Source organism: Tachysurus fulvidraco, chromosome 1, assembly GCF_022655615.1.
Source record: "Tachysurus fulvidraco isolate hzauxx_2018 chromosome 1, HZAU_PFXX_2.0, whole genome shotgun sequence".
In the NCBI taxonomy this organism is placed as follows: domain Eukaryota; kingdom Metazoa; phylum Chordata; class Actinopteri; order Siluriformes; family Bagridae; genus Tachysurus; species Tachysurus fulvidraco.
Genome location: NC_062518.1, coordinates 14,373,316 through 14,394,166, shown reverse-complemented (window position 1 = coordinate 14,394,166; position 20,851 = coordinate 14,373,316). Strand labels below are relative to the sequence as shown.

The 20,851-nt window shown below is 41.7% G+C and overlaps 1 protein-coding gene across 1 annotated transcript; it reads right to left on the bottom strand.

Annotated features, from left to right (window-relative positions):
* Window positions 1-13,014: 13,014 nt before the first annotated feature.
* rnd3a (Rho family GTPase 3a) lies at window positions 13,015-20,361 on the bottom strand. The gene is made up of 5 exons (XM_027168607.2): window positions 20,088-20,361; window positions 19,916-20,003; window positions 15,329-15,438; window positions 14,153-14,287; window positions 13,015-13,943 (listed from the first exon to the last, which is right to left on the bottom strand). Exons 1-5 carry the CDS (start codon window positions 20,235-20,237, stop codon window positions 13,695-13,697), a joined length of 732 nt encoding a protein of 243 aa, XP_027024408.1. The 5' UTR covers window positions 20,238-20,361; the 3' UTR covers window positions 13,015-13,694.
* Between the last annotated feature and the right edge of the window lie 490 nt (window positions 20,362-20,851).

Here is a 20,851-nt window from a genome sequence, read left to right as displayed (position 1 = left end):
CCATGAGTCATCCTAATAAAAGAAAAAACAGAAAAAAAAGGCTTTAGTTCCACAGGATTCACTCCCTCCGGTTGAATCACCGTGATTTCTCAAGGATTAAATGAGATGAATAAGAAAGAGAGTTTGCTCATGTTTCTTTCCTTGTTTTCGGCATAGCTGTGATATTGACTGACGAGTAGACCGTGAAGGATTTCAGCATGAGAAAGAAACCTGGGATTTGTTCCCTGAACATACTTCTTAAATGTGTAGAATTAACAAATTATTAAAGATCGACCTTTGGAGAGTTCACACCGTCACTCTTTCATTTCTAAGTGTTAGAAATAAAACACTCTGAATTCAACTTCAACTTTGGCTACGTGGTCAAAATACAGAAATATATCATCTCGTTACAGCGGCACCTGTCATGGGGTGTAATACATTAGGGGGCAGTATAGAGAACAGTCAGGTCTCAAAGCTGGGCAAGTGTAAAGATCACTCACTCTCACTCTCTTTCTACCGCTTATCCGAACTACCTCGTGTCACGGCGAGCCTATGCCTATCTCAGGCGTCATCAGGCATCGAGGCAGGATACACCCTGGACGGAGTGCCAACCCATCGCAGGGCACACACACACTCTCATTCACTCACACACTCACACACTACGGACAATTTTCCAGAGATGCCAATCAACCTACCATGCATGTCTTTGGACCGGGGGAGGAAACCGGAGTACCCGGAGGAAACACCCGAGGCACGGGGAGAACATGCAAACTCCACACACACAAGGCGGAGCCGGTAATCGAACCCCCAACCCTGGAGGTGTGAGGCGAACGTGCTAACTACTAAGCCAACGTGCCCCCCAGTGTAAAGATCATGGCAACAATATTCCCTTATTCCAGTGTCCTCTTTCAGCAGGATCATGTTTCCTGAAGCACAACAAAACGTTTGACGAAGTGTCCATGGTGTTGACTCGCTCTCCAAATTCCCAAAATCTTAATCTGGTCAGCGTCTGATGGATGTACTGGACAAACGAGTCCGCTGACAGATAGAGGCTCCACCTCACAACTTACAGACCCCGAAGGAACATTATAGATGTACCTTTATCGATGGTACAGCACACTTTCAAAGGTCTTGTAGAGTCCATGTCTCGAGGGGTCTGAGCTTTTTGTGGTGGCACAAGAGGAAGCTGCAGACTATTTAGCAGGTGGTTATAATGTTGACTGGTGCATATCATCAACTAGCCGTTTGATTAAGCACATACAGATAGACAGATAGTCGGATAGTGCTATGGTAACCTTCACAATCTAATTGCATACCATGTTAATTAAGACTGATCTCAGTCTATGACGTTATTCATATTCTTTTGATTTGAAATTCCATTAGCTGCCATTAGCCCACACACGCTTTGATTTATTATTGATGCAGCTGAGGTGTTTTATTCAATCACCATGATCAGCTACATTTTACTCTCAAGAGACGAAGTGCATTTCGAATCCGATTCAAAGCTCGTTTTAGATATGAACCCAGGAATTTAAAGACTAAAGGGTCTCCGAGAGCGAAATCAAAAACAAGCCGACCTTTCAAATCCTACCCCGTTATAATTGATCTTGGGTCGTAACGTTGTAAACAGATCCTCCCTGTGAGACCCCGGAGATGGATTCTGATTTAATTAATGCAGGAGAAGCAGTAGTTTCTGCACAGGAGTAGTGAAAGGGTTTACTGGGTCGAAGCACTGTTTATTGGGTCACAGCATATTAAAGGATTTCAAATATATATAAGAACAAAATTACAATTATCGATTTTCAGGCTTCATGAATAATACCAATATAGCGAGCAATGGGAAAACCGTCCATCTTTAAGCTTTCATCCTATGAATAGACACAGGCAAGAGAGATGAAAGCTCAAAAGCAGCTCTCAGCTAAAAAACCTTGATCATTAGTCATATAATTGGCTACAGCACATCGATTACAATCAGATTTCAGAACGTCCAGTCCAAGGAGGCAGGATAATGGATCCTGGATCAACATTTTGGAGTCAGAATTTATATTCACTTCTCTGATATGTTTTATTCCTTAATTAACTTTTTTCTTTCTTCACAAGACACGTTTATTTGTTTGTTTGTTTTTTAAATAGGAAACTAATAAATGACGGCGTGGTATGATGCGTTACGACTCCAAAGTTGATGCCTGAAGTATTTTGCTAATCTCATACATCTAAGGTTTACCGTTTATTATTGTTTATTACAGAAATGATGTCCTCTTAGCCTTTACAGTATTGCTTCCTTCACTCCTTTGCTTTTTCTCCCTTTGCTTGAAAGAAAAAAAAAATAAGATTAAGTCCTAAAGCAACTCCTTCCTGAACCCATTACACAGTTTCTTTTGTTCGCAAACAAATTTTTCTTATACATTTATTATTAGACTCATACTCTGTAAAAGATAAGAGTACCTACGTATGAGCTGTTACTATGGAAACAATGACACTTTATAGGATGCTATAGAAAATGAAATGTTGTTATATATGATGCGCATACTGAAGACCACGGTCATCGTCAATTTTTGACAACAGCGTCACACTAGGACTCTGAAGCATTATGTCAGGGTTGAGCAGAACGTACAGAACGTTACTCTTTCCTGGAACATCGATTCCCATTTGAAAGCATTTGTGAGTTTGTTTTTGTAACGTCCAATGTGCATTCCCCAGTGTGATAGGAGCCCTTTATGAAATTAAACCGTGACAAAACTGTTCAGGTACAAAATATTAAGCCTTTTTACACCTGGTCACTTCATGTGTTGTCTCTGATCCCATAGCTATCTGATTTGTTAAAACTGTTCCATATACATTAGGCCACATAAATGCGTCTCGGCGAATCGGATATCAATCTGATCTTTTTACTCCCGCCCAAAATGCAAATATATTTTACTTCATTTCCGGGGTAATTGAAATGGAACACATTTTGGTGTATGCGTTTTTCAGAATGCAATCAAAAAGAAGACGAAAAAACTTGTTACGATGGTTATGCTACAAAAAACAGTATTTACTGTTTGCTGCATTTTCGCTGGTGGCAGCGGTGCATTTTAAGACCCGACGAGACACCTGGGTGAAAGATCACCTGCGAGTGACATAGTTCCGTTTTGGAGGAGTATAGTGCTGACGTATGTGGCTTGAACAACCACATTCATTTACACCTGTCCAGTTTCATCTGAAATGCGTCCCAGACCACCTCCTGAAGTGGTTTGAACTATTTATATCCGTCTCGAAAAGACGAGAAATATATATATATCCGTCTCGAAAAATCCGTCTTAGACCTGGTCTTTTTACCATCGGATACCTATCAGATCACAGAATACAGATGAAGTGACCAAGTGTAAAAAGCCCCACTGATTGTACAGATTGTAAAGTCTGAGGGTGTCTGAGGAGCAGGTCATCAGGACAATTATGCTCGCTGCTTTCAGTCTTCCTAAAAGACTTAATCCAGCAAACTAATGTTTGAAGCTCAAAACACTGTAGACGAAATGGGAAATGATTTGAAAACTGATGTAACAAAATGTACAAACACCACTCATTGAATGTTTGCTTAACTCAACTTTCTTACTGCCTTGTTCATTATGCGGATCGTATACCGTGACGCCGCTGCTGCGTTCTCGATTCTGATTGGTCAGACGATCGAACATCAAAACTAGAGCTTGTTTTGAGGATCTTCTGCAACATGACACAATTCTAAACGAATAAAACATAGAAGGACATTTTTAAGCCAATATCCAAAAATCTGTTGCATCCTGTTTATTCATTCGTGCTTTGTCCTCTTACTGTGTGACAAAATTCTGTCTCAGCTTCTTGAAATAACTTGTTGTCTCACTTAACACATCATTTGTCCTGTGGTATGATTCCATGAGCACAATGTTATAAACTATGGAATTCCCTAAGAATACTGTCTAGGTGGACTTCCTTATATTCTTCCTGTATCCCATGAGATTCCTTTGGTTACCCCTCAACCTGTGTTATTGTGCTTGAACATGATGCTCTGAAACTGACTGGTTGGAATTCTTCCTAGTTCAGGCATTAGCATTCCAAGATGAGATCCAATACACCAATTCCAATTCACCAATCAGGATAAAGCAGCCACTTCCTGCTTTTTTTTTTTTCTTTCCCCAGTACAAATTCTTCCTAATTTGCTTTTGTTGTCTCAGGTCATTGGTTTCTCAAGAACAAATTACCATCAGTGCCTCAAGGCTGAGATTGATCCGATTAGGTCTTCCTCTTAGGAGAGGACAGATATGAGCCCGGGTAATGTGTTGGGGAAAACCGAAAAAGAATTGTGTGTGTGTGTGTGTGTGTGTGTGTGTGTGTGTGTGTGTGTGTGTGTGTGTGTGTGTGTGTGTGTGTGTGTTATAGAGCGAGAGTGAAGCACCTCTCCAGGTTAATTGCAAGATTAACAGAGTTGCTAAGATCGAGTAGATGCTCCAGGGGTCATAGCTTTATTATGTTCTAGAAAGTCTAATTTATCTTCACTGCCGTGCTACTTGCCATGACAACTGGAACATCATTCCAGAAAAATAATAATAATAATAATTTGGAGCTAATCATCCAAACTAAGAAGGAAGGAACGAGTGCAAGACTTGCATCTGTCTATTTGGACACGACGCAATCAGCTTACACATCGTTTTCATTCAAGGCAAATAGAGTTTCCGGGATCCTGTTGACGGTTATATATGCTCACTCGATGAATATCAGGCTCACTCTTTGTGCCAAAGCACAACACACTCAGCAATTATCCCACATTAGTGTCTGTCTGTGTATTAATTACATAAATGGCTCACAACACAAACAAACAACTCACCAGAATGATAACGAAAGAGGACATTAAATGGTCTGAACTCATTAATCAGACAGTTGAGCACAGAGCAAGCGTAGGAGCAGACAGACAGACACACACACACACACACACAGCAATCATACAAAATCTACCATTTATGATGTTGGTTCATCACAGTGCACCATTCTTATCTGGAGATAATTTCAATTTCGGCTACCTGCTTCACCATCATGCCACCATGATAACGTGTACAGACTTTCAGTCTATTGGCAGCTATGATGTGGTAGTCATAAACACAATGAGGATGTTTTTGAGAACCCTCAAGTCAGTGTATCCATTCCATTCGTGTTTAATATCCATTCAGGAATCTTGGTCCCGGGCAACACTGCTCCCGTACAAACTTCATACCAGTTCATCTTAGTCTCCAAACAACTAAAGTGTGCCTCTTATTTGACCGGAGTAAAAGTCTAAAGCCACACAAGTCTGGATAGGATTGAAGACACCTGCAAAATAGACCTTACATATCCACAGGTCTCAATCATAGTCGAATCTGGCAGTCGATAGTGACGTTGAGGAATCCTTCTAAACCACCCCTGGACTTGTAGGACATCTTGGATGTACTCTTTATGACTTGTCCATTTCATTACATGATGGATTCCAATCAAGAAGACCAAGGGCTTTGGGTGGAAGGATATAGATTTTTTCTGCCATAAAGCATCTTTGAGATGCCCTAGAATTAGGAATGTGTGAAAGGGCATTATAAATGTACACTCGGGTCAATTTATGGTCTTTTATGACAAGTCTATGGCCAAGGTTGTAATTTTGCCAGTGTGGGAGTTTTAATAATATGTTTCAGGTGGTTAGGAGCAACCCTTCTGTTATAATGCCGACATATGAAAAGCAGTCAGGGGGACACGGTGGTTAGCACGTTCACCTTACACCTCCAGGGTTGGGGGTTTCATTCCCGCCTCCGCCTTGTGTGTGTGGAGTTTGCATGCCTCGGGGGTTTCCTCCGGGTACTCCGGTTTCCTCCCCTGATCCAAAGACATGCATGGTAGGTTGATTAGCATCTCTGGAAAATTGTCCATAGTGTGTGTGTTGGCACTCCATCCAGGGTGTGTCCTGCCTTGATGCCCAATGATGCCTGAGATAGGAACTGGCTCCCCATGACCCGAGTAGTTTGGATAAAGCGGTAGAGAATGAATGAATGAATGAAGAGCAGTAAGAGTACAAAACATTTTGGCAGCTGACTGACGTCTCTGTAGATGCCTGGAGCTTTAAAACCAGAGTGGCATGGACTGGATTACAGAACTGACTTAGCGCACATACACTTCTTTGATGGTTCTACATCGTCTGTAAGGAAAGCTACAGTTCGTTGGATTTGAAGTTGCTCTCGGTCAAGCCAAAATCTGTATCCAGGATGATCATGGTTTTGTTATGAAGGATGTAGAAATGGATCAATCTGGAGCTAAATTTGTTTTGCCATTCTGATTTCAAACATCCAACCAGCTTGAACACACAACAATAACACAAATTTGTGTTTTTTCTGGGTTTGTGTCACAAAGGTCTACAGCTGTCTATAGATGATGAATGAGAAGCAGTTAGCTAGCAGCTGATAGGACCAGAAAGGCAGGTTTTAGACGCTGTTCTCCTTCTGACTTACCATGAAATAACCAGCAGGAAACTTTGCCAAATTGTATGCATGTGTTTTGGATGATGGTATTTATAGCTTCATGGACAAAAGACATCCTATGAGGTAAACCAACGTTGCCATTGAGTGAGTGAAAAAGAAAGAATCCAATATTTACCCAGTTCCTGATGTGACTTTGAGAACGCACCAAAAGTCATTCTGTCCCTGTTTGGGTTCAACAAGTACACAGATACAAGTGCGAATGTTTGACTGGCGTATCCCATTGTATACGGTAGCCATTTGATAAGAACTCTGACTGTGAGGCCTGAACTCTCTGTCTTTGTTCTCGGCTCCATCCCATTAAGATGGGATATCTCTCCCTCCCTCCCTATCTGCTCTTTTTGTGCTCCCTCTCCCAGTCTCCATTTGCCCCCTCCAGCCCGCTCCAAGACCGTATAATCCGTCCCATCTCGCCATTTCATTAGCATTACAATTAGTAGCATATGCGGAGTGGAATGCTACCCGGCAGAACTTAGCGATGCAGAAAACCAAAATGGTGCAGTGTTAATTTATTAGTGTGACTGGAAGCCAGGATTTTGTAAGGAAAAAAAAAAAAAGAATTGCATTCACTTTCTCCCTCACACACTACTGTATCAAGCCAGTATGGTAGGCTATTCACTGTTGAACGAGCCACAGTGAAAGGTTCTTTCTTAACACAGTCATAGCTGATGCAGATTATGTGCTGCACCGTATCTCCACACCAACCTCCACAGATGGTGTGGAATGAGAGTGTTTAAGTGCTCCAGGTTAAGATCTCAGCTATTCAGATCTCCATGGTCCCTGATTGGTTCGAAATCAAATTATGTCTCTATTTTATTTTTTTTTAAAAAACGACAAAACGACCCACACAACACTTTATATCCACATGGCATTCTCAAACAGGGGATTATACATCACTAAAACACTATTGTTATTGAAATAACAAATTATCCAGCTTTCTAGTCATCACAATATGTAGGGTCCTCATATTTCCCCCCCTTTGTGCTGGATGCTTATCGACAACTCTCTGCCTTTCTAATGCATATAATGCTCCCTCTTTGTGCTAAAGCACACACACACACACACACACACACACACACACACACACACACACACACACACACACACACACACACACACACACACACACACACACACACACACAGAGAGAGAGAGAGAGAGGGTAATTATCCCACTTTAGTGTTGGTCAGTGTATTAAATGCTTCTCTTTGACGCACAACAAGCCCAAACAATTCGCTAGAGCGTTATCTAAAGAGGCCATTAATAAGTCCAGACTCATTCATCAGACAGCAGAGGACACGGCTTAGCTAAGAGCAGACAGACAGACAGACTCAATGTAATACACTGAAAACATACAGAAGGATACAAAGAAAGACAGACACACAGTGTAGCAGTCAGAAAGACAAACAAACAGACAAACATGTACAGATAGATGGACAGAAAAAGACTGGAAAAAATACAAAGAACAACAGAGAGAAATCACAAGGGGAACAAAATAAAAGGCAGACTGACATCCGAAAGGAAAATAAGAGTAAAACAAAGAAGGCGAGAAAGAAAGAAAGAAAGAAAGAAAGAAAGAAAGAAAGAAAGAAAGAAAGAAAGAAAGAAAGAAAGAGAGTACAGACAAAAACAGAGACAGACAACAGAAACAGAAATACAGACAAAAATGGAGACAGAAAGACAGCAATTGAGAGATTAGTGATAATAACAGCAGTCATGTCTCATCCTGATCATTCGGTTTGCTCGTTTATGTCTCTCTCTCTTCATCTCCGCCACGCAGTCACTGAAAGGTGTGTGTGTGTGTGTGTGTGTGTGTGTGTGTGTGTGTGTGTGTGTGTGTGTGTGTGTGTTTGCTCTGTAGGTTAATGTAACTGCATTAAAAGAGGAGACGGAGAGCAGTAAAGGGGGTTGTGACTGACTCTAATGGGAGAGATGAGCGCTGATAACACACTCGAGTAATGGGGCAATTACTGAGAAAGGATGGACACACACACACACACACACACACACACACACACACACACACAATTCAGTAGGGTTTACAGATAATTGACAGAATTTGTTTTCGGTTTGTTTGCTTTTTTTTCTTTTCTTTTTCAGGTCAATGTTCACTTGCAGTTTACACAAGTTACAGCAGCCAACATGATGAAACCTGCCAGGATTTCTGAGTTTCTTTCTATGAATGTCATGAATGTTTAACATGAACACTAAAGTTAGCTACCATGATGTAACCTGATACAATTTCTGTTTTGTAGTGTTAAATGGGGATTTAACTCTAAATCCTGGCAACCCAAGGGGTTTGTTCTTAAAAAGAGATTCCTATTTAAAAGAGTGTAAAAGCAACCGAGTGGAGATGATTAATCATTAAAGTGGAGATTCCTGTAAACAAAGTCCCACAAGGGTGAAGGCAAATGAACCAGTGGATGGAGGAATGAACATGTTAATGTCGGTGAGAGGAAAAGAACGGTGTGTGTACACAAGCAGAGGGCAAAGTGTGTGTGTGTGTGTGTGTGCGTGTGTGTGTGTGTGTATTCCAGGCAGTACCATATGGGAAGCTGAGCACATTTACAGACTTCTTGGTGTGGCCTACATTTAATTCCACCTTCTTATAAGAGTTCCATTTAAAACGAACATAAATCTGGAGTGTGTTTGAGAGAAAGGTCCAGGTACAGAAACCTAACTCACTGTAAATACGGACCTTTGCTGGCTTTGTTTCGACACCTTGAACATTTCCTACAGTATTAATGAGCTTGTTTCTAGTGCAACCTGATATACATGTATGATGAACACCAAGGAGAGAGGGAGAGCAGGGTGACACACACACACACACACACACGAATAGGAAAACAGAAAGAAAGACAAACGTACAACAAATGTAGAATTGGACGTACTGTATAAAATGGAGGATAAGTGGATGGACAGACCGAGGGAAAGCAGAATGAGCATGAGATACGAGTACAAAAAAAATTCAGTCAGTCATGTAGGTAGATAGATAGATAGATAGATAGATAGATAGATAGATAGATAGATAGATAGATAGATACACACACAGAGACAGTGACAGACAGACAGACAGATAGACAGACAGACAGACAGACAGACAGACAGACAGATAGATAGATAGATAGATTCTCTCTTAACGTTTCCTACTGAAGGGTTGTTCTGGTGTGGGTGTGAGAAAAAAAATAGCTGACAATTTCCAGGTTTTCTTTAGTAGCTTTAAGTCTCTCTGTTCTGCAGCTGTGCATGACTGATCGCCCCGGTGGGAGGGGAAGAGAGGCACAAAGCGCTTCAGACGACAGATATCGATCCAGTCTTTGTGGTACCGTGTGTGTGTGTCTCTCTCTCAGGAGTAAGGAATGCGGCCTACTCGAGTCTCAAGATAATGTGGATAAGGTTTATACAGCTCATTCACTTTGTACTAACATCAGTTGGCCATGAGGACAGCAGAGACAGACAGACAGAGGGACGGCTGGACAGACGAGACTGAGAATTGTTCGGTTTTACATTTTAAGTCCATAGAAAATTTTTATGATCATGATTAATGGGACACACTGTAAAATCTTAAAATAAATAATGATGAATTGAATCACAGGAAACCATCATCTCCTCATGGAAATTTCATTTGGCATCTAATCCATAAAATCATAAACATGGCCGAGAGATAGGGCTCTGGATAGAATTACTACTAAAATTCTACTGGTACTAGAGATTAGAGGAGATCGACAGAGAGGCTGTGAATCTAGCAGGAAATCACGGACTCCAGTAGAAACTCTTGCTGGATGCGTCTGTAGCAGAACAGGCCGCAGAACTTATTTCAATTCCTAATGAATGTTGTTCATCCAAACGAACACTGGTGAAGAACAGTCTGAGAAAATCGGTACTAGTTACACCGAGTCACACGATATTAATGAAGCTCAGCTATACTGTGCTTGCTTTTAGCTAGGTAAGATCTCTGCTGTATGTAGGTCAGGATGGAGTTTGTGACATCATGCTGCAGTAGGATGGAAGTAAACAAATCAGACAAAAGTAAAACAAAAAAAGGTGACGTGACATCAGGCAGCATGACAAACATCCCTTAGAGGAACACAATTTCAATTACATCCTGTGTGTGTGTGTGTTCAGCTGTACAGCTATGATTTCATTTCCTTTAACCCACACAGGTGTTATTATTTTTTTTTTTATAGTGTGTGTTCATTCATGTGCATGATGTTAACCGGGCCAGCACGTAAATCGACACACCACTTAGTTTCATCTCCCATGTAGGTAAATCTTCCTGAACGTAGTTCCTTTAAATAAATAGACAGACATCTTTATTTCTACCCCTTGTAAAACTCAGCTCATTACTCACGTTCATATTAACACGCTTAACACTACGAACGTGAGTGATTAGTTCTAAAGGAGAAATGATTTATAAGTCACACACTCCGGTGTTACTCAGATCCTCCAGAGTCTGATTCCTCTAAAGGATTCTTCACGTCCTCTTGATGTTTTTACTCCTCATCGTCGCCTCGGACTCGTGAACAAGTTAGACAAATCATTTCAAATTGTATATCCAGGTTTCTGTAAAGCAGCTTGGTGAAGGTGTCCGTGTTAAAGGGATCTATAAAGAAAATGATTCCCTTTTCCAAACACTGTGACCCGTAGAGTGCTTGGAGTTTTTATTTATTTAAATGATGGGATTGTACAGGAGCAGTGTTTACAGCTGAAATCTAAATATTAGATAAAATGCTGTCCATTTTGTACACGGTTGCACCGACGTTTGCGTGCGTGTTTGTTAAACTGGCCTTTTTGTGCTTGCCTGCAAAGATCAAAGTTCTAAAGTAAAAGCAGGCAAAATAAAACCATGTTAATATATTTCACAAAGACAACAGTTTAAAAGAAAAGGAGAGCGAGTGAGAAAAAAAAAAAAAAAAAAAAAAAAAAAACCCTCTACTCACCATACAGAGAAATCCAGGGGTTTTTCCTAGAATGACAACTCATGAGTTATTGCTTTCAGACTCCGTCATATGTTTACACACGTCTGGATTTGCCGGTCAGCTGATTAGCTTTCGGTTCTAAACCCTTGCAACATCCGTAACCAGTAGAGGATAAACAAAAGGAAACAAGCCATAATTTCATATCAAAATGCTTTTAATTTGTTTTTACATTTAATAAATTGAGCAAAACAAAACACAATTCAATAAATATTAATCAGACAGCAACAAAAAATATTTGGATTTGATGAAGGAAAAAAAAAAAAAGTTTGTCTAACTTTATAGCAACTACACAATTTAACACTTAAATACAAATGGAGACTTTAATACTGCCTACATGAATAGACATGAAGCCTAAAGGTCTAAGGGAAAGCTGAGATGAGGGAAAAAGGAGAGAGAAAAAGAAAAAAGTGCAACTACTGACCTTCAAAATATGCAATGGTCTAAAATCCCCCCCCCCCCCAAAAAAAGGGTTAATTTTCTCTCGTTCTTTAGCAGTAAGAGAACATTTGCCTATCCTTTAACACCTCTGCATAGTGTAACACCGAGTACAAATAAAACACGTCACCTCGAGACGGTTCGTCTCTCCACAGACCAAAACAAAACGTTTAAATCAAACCCACTGTAAAACTGAAAAATTCCTCATGCTGGTTAACAAGGAGATACAGAAAGAGTTTCTCTGTGATGTCAAGGTTAATAAACAGCTTTGTTACTCAGCAGAACAGCTTATGCAATACCGGTTAGTTAGGAGCTCGAGTTAAAAAACAGGCTAGACGTTCTAGGAAACTATTCGACAACAGGGTTGTGTGATGCCGAGTTACTGATGATTATATTCCAACACCACCACATGCTGAAGCGCTTTTACTCCTCTTACAACAGCAGACTGATCTTTTCTAACAAACTCTACATCATAGTTTTTATCCACAAGTAAACAACAAATCAGTTCCTGTTCTCACTTCTGTAGCAGTTGTACAGTCACTTTCAACAGCCTTTCATTTCCCCATTCCCAAAGTAAATAAAAAATAAATAAATAAAAAACCTGTTCATGATGTTAGATAAATCAGAAAACATAACGCCTCTGCCCTGAAAACGTACTGCTGCACCGAGACGCAGCTCGTGAATGTTAAAGCTCTCCTTAACAGATCTGTACAGCTCTGGCATAATGTAAAAACTCAGCTGTGATAATAATAATAATAATAATAATAATATGGCAGAAGGTGTAAGGAGTTACGGTTTTAAGATAACGTTCTCCTAATGTTCTTGTTCAAACCATATTGAACAGGAACTGAACACATGTATGAACTGTTCTGTTAAGCTACAGGAGTGTGGGATTTGTGAGGGTTGGACATGTGCCAGTTATACAATATATTAAGGTGTCTGAAGATGCGGCCTTTAGCAAACATGACCGATTCTGAAGACACTTTGGGACGGCTCATTTTTGTTCTACAGGAGTGGACAGAAACCCCTCCTTCCGTCCTGAACCAATCTATGTGGTGAATTATTTAAGTCTTAGCCACAATGCCAGAGACCTTCCAGAATAACTGGCTCAAATACTCTCTCGCTAAATATAAAACCTCAGAAAATGTGATGAGCTTTTGAAATGGCAAAAGGAGGACTGTAGAAGTGGTGTATCCATGGCGACCACATGTGCATAATAATTTGAGCTGAGCTCAGCTATAAAGAGAACGAACATCTGGATAAAGCAGCCATGCAGAAAAAGAGAAGTGAATCAAAAGCACAGTGATAGTTATTTCTTTTCTGCTCCATGCACTTCTCATTCAGGAGAGAAGCAAACAGTTCACACAGTCCAAGATTCAGCTTCCTTCCCCAAACCCACTTGTTGCTCTTCGTGTACGCACCTCGACGCCAGTTCCTCCTCAAATTTTCTGTTGATGTCAAAAGTTCCTTTTTTTCTTTCTATCACGAAGTGTGTTTCTTTCCGGAAGCATGGCCTCTTGCTGGGTTAGAGGGAGTGCACTTCCTCTAAGGGGACACGGTTCAGGGGAACGTGAGAGTCATGGCTTTAAGACACTTTCCACTTGCTCTCAGGTTAAAGGAAGCGAAACCGCTGCATATAGCATTGCAAACCGGCCGAGTGAAAGTGACTCCTTCACTAATCCACTGAAATTCTTTAGTAGGACTTTTTTTTTTTTTTTTTTAACCCCACTAAGTTTATCCCCTTTCACCCTCTTATCCACCCACATGTCCCTGAAAGCCTTCGTCAGTTTAGACGAGATCACATGACAGTGCAGCTCTTGGCTTTGTCCTTACGGAAGTCTGTTGCCACAGCAGCCAGGTCAGGCCTGCCAGGCATGTGCGAGATGCGTTTGGCAGAACGTGCAGATTTGTTGCGTTTGACAGTTTTGCTGTTCTTGTTGACGCAGGCGAGCGTCGCCACGTGGAAAATGTCCCGCACGCTGTTCTCCGACTGCAGCGCTGAACACTCGATGTACGGAGCCGAGATCTGCTTAGCCATCGCAGAACCCTGAGCAACGAGATGATATGTTTAAGCTTTAAGCCAAATATTTTGGAAAGTACAAATTTAGAATAAAAAGTGTTAAGCATCTTTAGCATCATAATTACTTTCATTAGAAGCCAGAAGGGCATGGTGTAATGAAGGATGCAGAGAGAAACCTGCTTAGTGAGAAGCATTTTGGGGAGAAAGACGAGATCTGGTCAGTTCTGGCAACTCACCTGATCATACGACACCGGCATCTGTCTGTGATTGGATAGTTCCACTAAGGTGTTGAGGTCTGTTCTCAGGTCCGACTTGCAGCCGACTAGCAGCATCTTTGTGTTGGGACAGAACTCCTGGATCTCTCCTTTCCACTAACAGAGGAGGAGAGAACAGAGCAAACCATGAGCTCTGTGGAAACCAGCAAGTCATCGGTGACCCCAAGTAGCCGCTTTAAGAGAATTCTCTCAGCACTGCTCTACAATTTATCATTTCAAATGGCTCTTGCTATATTTAGATCGTACATTCTTTTCAATCCCTCAGTAGGTAGCTCTTAAATCCATCATGGGGTCTATCGCTTGATCTCTCTGCTTTCAGTCTTACAGGTGATCCACATTCCTTTCCCCAACAGAACAAGCCAGAGTGTGTGAGAAAACCGGATGGTTTAATCTCTGATAATGCAACGCTGCAGCATTTATCTCTATTGCAGTCACCAGGATCCGGTTCACTAGGACACACACAGCCAATTGTTCCCTGAGGAACATGAGCACCTTTCCTGCTCCCTTTCCCAGGATCCTTTGGCACTGCTATTTTGCTCAGAGGGGCCTGAAAGTTTCTCCTTCTCAAATCCAAGTCAACCAATACAACCTCAGCAAGACTCGAACGGCAGCTTTTAACCCTCATGATTAAGCAGTCTTAGAAAGTCAACTCAATATCTTTAGCTGCCATGTGAACAATAATGCACATAGCACAGGAGTGTCAATGATCCTGCAGTGAATACGACTTGTGTACTTGCTGAATGACACCAATCCAACCTTCTTCCATTCGCTCGGAGAGGAAAGTTGGACTTTTTACATTCTCCACTAATTTATGGGAAATGTTTCATTCTGAGGATCTGCTTTCTGCTCTGGATGTATTACAGGGATTAGGTGTCCTGTTTCTACAGGAAGTGGTTTTAGACCACAGATTCTTTTAGCAGTTACATACTCCCAAGGCCAGCGTGCTTCCTAACATTTCACAACGCGTTGATTCTGTTCAGGTACAGTGAGTGAAACTAATATACCTCCATGTGTACGACACTTTATGCATGTGGCACAAAAATCTAAAGATTACATTTAAAAAGAATGCTTATTACAGACATCATGTTCAGGTAAATCGGAGCTGTATGGTTCATGTTACACGGAAGTGGTGCACACCTTTTTAAGAATGCTGTCCAGCGTCTCTGGGCGGCTGACGTCAAAACATATGATGACTGCATCGGAGTCGGGGTACGACAGCGGCCTCACGTTATCGTAGTACGGTGAGCCTGTAACACAAAGAAGGAAACAATGTTGAGCCAAGATGTGGAACAAAACCTGATGAGAGAACCAAGGCTGGATTGATGACATACTTTAAAAAAAGACAAAAAAAAAAAAAAAAAAAAAAAAAAAAAGACTATTATAGCCACATGTACTGCATATACGCTGTCTGCTTGTTGCTGTGTTAAGAATACACAAAAAGGTTCATGTTTAACAAAATAGAAGCTTTCACTGGAAATAATATTTAGCAGTTGTGTCCCTTTAAAATCCTTTGTGTGCAGGGGTTCTCTGTTTCCCACATGCACAGCTCTCAGCCAAGAATCTGGAGAATTTCGTTTGTGTCCGGTGTGACACGTGGGAGGTCTCGCGCACACACAGAGCGAGAGAGAGCGCACAAGGAGTGTGATCGATAAAGTGCCTGAAAAGGAAGCCGTTTATCCTCGTCTCAGCCTCAGAAGCTCCACCCACAGGATACGGAGCCTGAATCTTTTGTACACTTTTCAGACCACAACCTTTATGATGAAGGCTACAATTGAATTCCCTGCTCCTCTGCACTTCTGTGTGCTGGTTTAAAGCATGAAAACAATCATTTTGTTTGAAGGCGTGAGCAAACAAGTTAATCTTTGTATAATCATTCATAAGCACAAGTCGCAGCAAAATGGGGAAAGAGGAAAAGTACAAACAAAACCATAAGCATGACCCGTTTAAATATTTTCACAATCCTGCTCAAAGCCTGTCTAATCTCTGTAAACCCCAGGCAGAGATAAAGTGTCTCCTAGTGTCTATAAACAGGAGTCAGGAAACGACATCGACCTCTAGGCTATCCTTGAAGGAAACGTACTTTAAAACTCTCCAAACTGACTTTGGTCCATATTTTATACTCCTGTACAACCAATATTACTGCATTAGGAGAAAATCTAGTACATTAAGGTGGTGCATGTGTAGTGCACACTCATGTTGTTAGAGACGCATTAATAGGTGACCTTTCAATGACTCGCCAGTGTTGAGGAAATCCCTTAGCTTCCACCTCTCACCGCAGCATCTCATTAACTCACATTACAACTAGCTTCAGGACATGTCCTTCTGCTCGCACATGCACACACACTCTCCCACACACGACCATATATATCCATCTTGCTCACACATGGTTCCCTTCTCATTCTCCTCAGTCTTCATTCTGTGGAATGTCCAGCTGCTGTGTGTGAAAAATCACAAACAAATGCATTTCCCTTCCAAGAGGTAATTTTTTTTAAAGCATTTAGAGTTTAAAAACTGAACATCTTTGTCCTGTTGAGAGAGAAAGAGGGGAGAGAATAAATAAAAAATTGGTTTCACGTTTTAATAAAAAGGGAAAGAATTCGTTGAAACGCAACACTTGTACAGGATATGCTCCAATCCGATTTCCGTTCAGGCTAACAGAGGTATGAATCCTCTCAACGGAAATAAGTCTTCATGTGACTCCGCAGCAGTTATTCCCAAGCTTATTTACACAATGGAAGCTTTGTAGCAACCTTTCATCAGTGGAATGTAAGGCACGAGGGTCTGGAAAAGACTCCTGAGGTGAAAGATGTGAGGAACAGGAACGGGCGAGATCCTGTGTGCTTACCTCAGATTTGGGATTTAGCGTGGATATGTACACATCACGACAGCTTAGTAAAACCATGTAAATGTAAAGTAATTTTACTGTTAAAGATAACAGAGCATGTGACATGGAGAGAGGTATGGAGCAACAATTTGGCTAAAACATGATCATGACAGCTGTCTTGTCTCCTTCCAAGACAAAACACTCAAACAATTCATTCCCTTTCTTGATAAAACAGGTCCTATCCTAGAACCGGGATGTTCAGGTCCAGTCTGGGCATCACGAGAGCACTCGGCACGATCAAAGTGTAAATTAAAGTGGCAGTTAAAAACTTCCTCTAACACACTTCCTAAAAGGCAGTAACCCAAACTGAGCCATTATAGAAAGTGCGTTAGGCAGCATGCACTCTCGAGCCAAATGGTGGGGTTTAAAGCCTTAATGAGGACCATACTGCCTGCATGTGCTCATTATCTGGGCCTCAGATAACAGAGACAAAAGGCAGCCCAGTACACGACCCAGCAGGATGCGTGTGAGTGTATTGATTAGTGCTGCTGTTGGATAGGAACTCTTCAAAGACTGGACATTTAGCCTCTGGACTTTTAACTGTAGGGGATGAAGCCCTTCATCAATAAGGGGATTATTGATAGAGAGAAGAAATCCCCCCCAGGGTGGGAAGGCATTCACAACACCTCAAATAGCAAAAAAACAAGACACAACCGGGTCTGATGGAAGCCTATGAACAATCACAGAAGTCTGGCTTGAACATGTTGAAGTTAAGAAATTAGCTTAACTTACAAAACTAAACAGACAAGATACAACCTCCTCGCTCCTCATTATTAGCTTAAAAAAAAAACCACATGATCAGCACCACTTACTGTACACCAGATAAACAAGACACATGATGAAAATTCTAGTCAAGGAAGAGAACATGGTACAAACGACAAAGCAACAGCTCAATTCAGCAACTTAATGTTGATGTACAATCAGAAAATGTTGTATTACGCAACCTAACAGAACTTCAGGCTTAAAAACAAACTAATTATTGATTTGCGAGGTTATCCTGTGCAATGCCAAATTCTTAAATCTGTTGGACCTTCATGCTTTGAAGCTTCTTTGGAACTTCAGCTTGTTTCCTTGTCTTAACATCCAGAGAGTGCCGTGTGAAGTAACAAGTTACAAGCTACAAGTCTGACACGTGATGCTTTTGAAACGACGCGTCCTACGATTTCCCTCAGTCTCGCCTCACTAAAACACAACAACCTCATCCTGATCTAAACCTCAAGGCATGATACAGCCTGGAAGGGCATAATCAAGCAAATTGGTACTCTTGATCAACACATTTACAAGTGTGTGTCTGCCACCTATCCTGTCTAACAGTTCGTCTTCCTGGTTCCATCTTTAGATCTCTCCCTCTGTGTCTCACCCTCCGTATTAACACCACACCCGTGTTGTGAAAGGTGCAGGTACACTTGGCCTAGACAGAGGCATTAAAGTAAATGCCAAAAAACAAGGCCTTGAAAACCGCTTACAGATACACACAAAGTTGTGTGATGAGTCAAACTGCAATCCTGCAGAAATTACCCAGAGCACTGCATGCCAAATTCCAATCTTTCCTTTGCTGGAAGAAAAACAGATCGGCAGGAACGAGGTAATTGCTTACAGACCGCGGGATAAAGCGCACTACTCTAACCCAGACACACAGACGGGTGCCTCCCAGGTAGCTCAGCGTTACCACAAGTAAATCAACTCGCTCCTGGAATGTAATATGACGTTGTGATTCTCAAAAAAAAAAAAGTCACATCATCGCTGCTCTGCAGATTACAGGCAGAGCTGAAGCGGTTCTCAGGAGACGCGATTTCACATTAGCTCAGAAGTGACGGTGCCGTGGTTACACTCTCCACACTCCTCTAATGAGAGTGTCAGCATGATTTCTCAGCGTTTCCACAAAAGGGCGTGGTGGGATGGTGCGTGTTGTGTGTTAGCACAGCGGGTGGGTGAGGGTGCAGGATCAGCTGTTCCTGCTTTTGTGTAACAGACACTACTAAAAAAAAAAAAAAAAAGGCCCAAGAAGCTCTAGTTAAAAATATGAGCAAGCTGAGTTGAAGTTGAAGTTAAACTCACGGTCATGTGATTTAAACTGAGTAACGTCTGAACAGAAGATTAAAGAGAAGATTTAAGAAAACTACTAGGAGCATACGCTTGCAAAATCAGAAGAGTTGAACATGCTTCTACCTGTTCAGGTTTCTGTCTCCTGGGAGTTTCGGGTCATAGCTGAGCTCACATTTAGCTCTCGAAAGACAAACCATCAAGACAAGCGACCAAAGAAATTCTCCTCCGCCATGTGGGAACGCCGTCGACATTCACGCCTCAGATAAGTCCAGACATGTCGAGGTGATCAGGTCATCAGGGTCGATCCCTAAACCGGACTTCACGCGAGAACTCAAAAATAGCGACTTGTGATGTCCAAGCATCACATTTAGCCTCTTTAAATAATATGACGTGAGGTACGGTGCAGCTGCAGTATGGTTAATGCAAACTGCTTGGTGGTTATAAGTACTGGCACCCCATCTCAACCTGTTTTTTTCCCTGGAATGTTCCTTGATAGTTTTGAGGAGGAGTGTGTTGGAAGAGCACACAAGTCTGACAAAAAAAAGGAACTGATATCAGGAAAACTGATGTGTGCGTGCGTGTGTGTGTGTGCGCAGCTGCAGCATGGTTAATGCAAACTGCTTGGTGGTTATAAGTATTGGCACCCCATCTCGACCTGTTTTTTTTCCTGGAACGCTCCTTGATAGTTTTGAGGAGGAGGATGAGTGTGTTGTAAGAGCACAAAGTCTGACAAAGAGGAACTGATATCAGGAAAAGTGATGTGTGCGTGCGTGTGTGTTACAGCTGACACTTACCTGAAGTGTCCCACAGACTCAGCTCAATCCGTTGAGAGTCAATCTCAAAACTCGCTGTGTAGTTCTCAAACACGGTGGGAACATAGTTCTACACACGAAAAAAAATAATTAAAGTATAACATTTTTTTTACCATTTTGAACCGTTATAACTGACAGAAAGCTGTTTGCTCACCTCAGGGAAACAGTCCTTAGCAAACACATGAAGTAAAGCGGTTTTTCCACACTGGCTGTCTCCCACCACCACTATCTTACATTTAACGTTCTGACTCGAGTCCATTCCTGACTGAAAGGACGACTTCTGACACGACCTCCTTTCCTTCATTTGGTAATTTTTATTTTTAAAGCAGATATAAATCCGTCGAAGACGAAATTCTCTGCGCGTGAGCTGTCCGTTACTCAGCAAAACTCTACTCTGAAGTGAGCTCGCATACAAGCAGGGAGGCAAGTAGGCGCGCCGGCTTTTTATACTTATCTATAGACCAATCACAGCGCCCGCAGCAGGATTCTGTCCCCGCCCCGTTTGCTACTGCGTGCTGCGCGTGAATGTAGGTGTTTTCACGACGGCGCAAGTATGGAAAGCCAAAAGTGACAAACAGGTGTAACATCTAGTCAAAGCTTTCTTGGTTATAAAATACTGACTCATTCCTTCCACACTGTAAAATATGAAGTATTCATAACTGCAGTGCAAATCTATAGCCTAAAGAAGCACTCACGCATAGCAACGCTATTTGTCTTGGTGGATAGACTCACTCTCACTCTCATTCATTTTCTACCGCTTATCCGATCTACCTCGGGTCACGGGGAGCCTGTGCCTATCTCAGGCGTCATCGGGCATCAAGGCAGGATACACCCTGGACGGAGTGCCAACCCATCGCAGGGCACACACACTCTTCACTCACACAATCACACACACTACAGACAAATTTCCAGAGATGC

What these genes read in the sequence shown, in the direction of transcription:
- rnd3a (XM_027168607.2), bottom strand. Translation starts at nt 20,237, where the DNA reads ATGAAGGAAAGGAGGTCGTGTCAGAAGTCGTCCTTTCAGTCAGGAATG. An exon ending in TGGACAGCATTCTTAAAAAG is followed by an intron (nt 14,288 to 15,328) that starts GTGTGCACCACT and finishes CTCCTCTGTTAG; the next exon opens with TGGAAAGGAGAGATCCAGGA. An exon ending in TGCCGGTGTCGTATGATCAG is followed by an intron (nt 13,944 to 14,152) that starts GTGAGTTGCCAG and finishes CTCGTTGCTCAG; the next exon opens with GGTTCTGCGATGGCTAAGCA.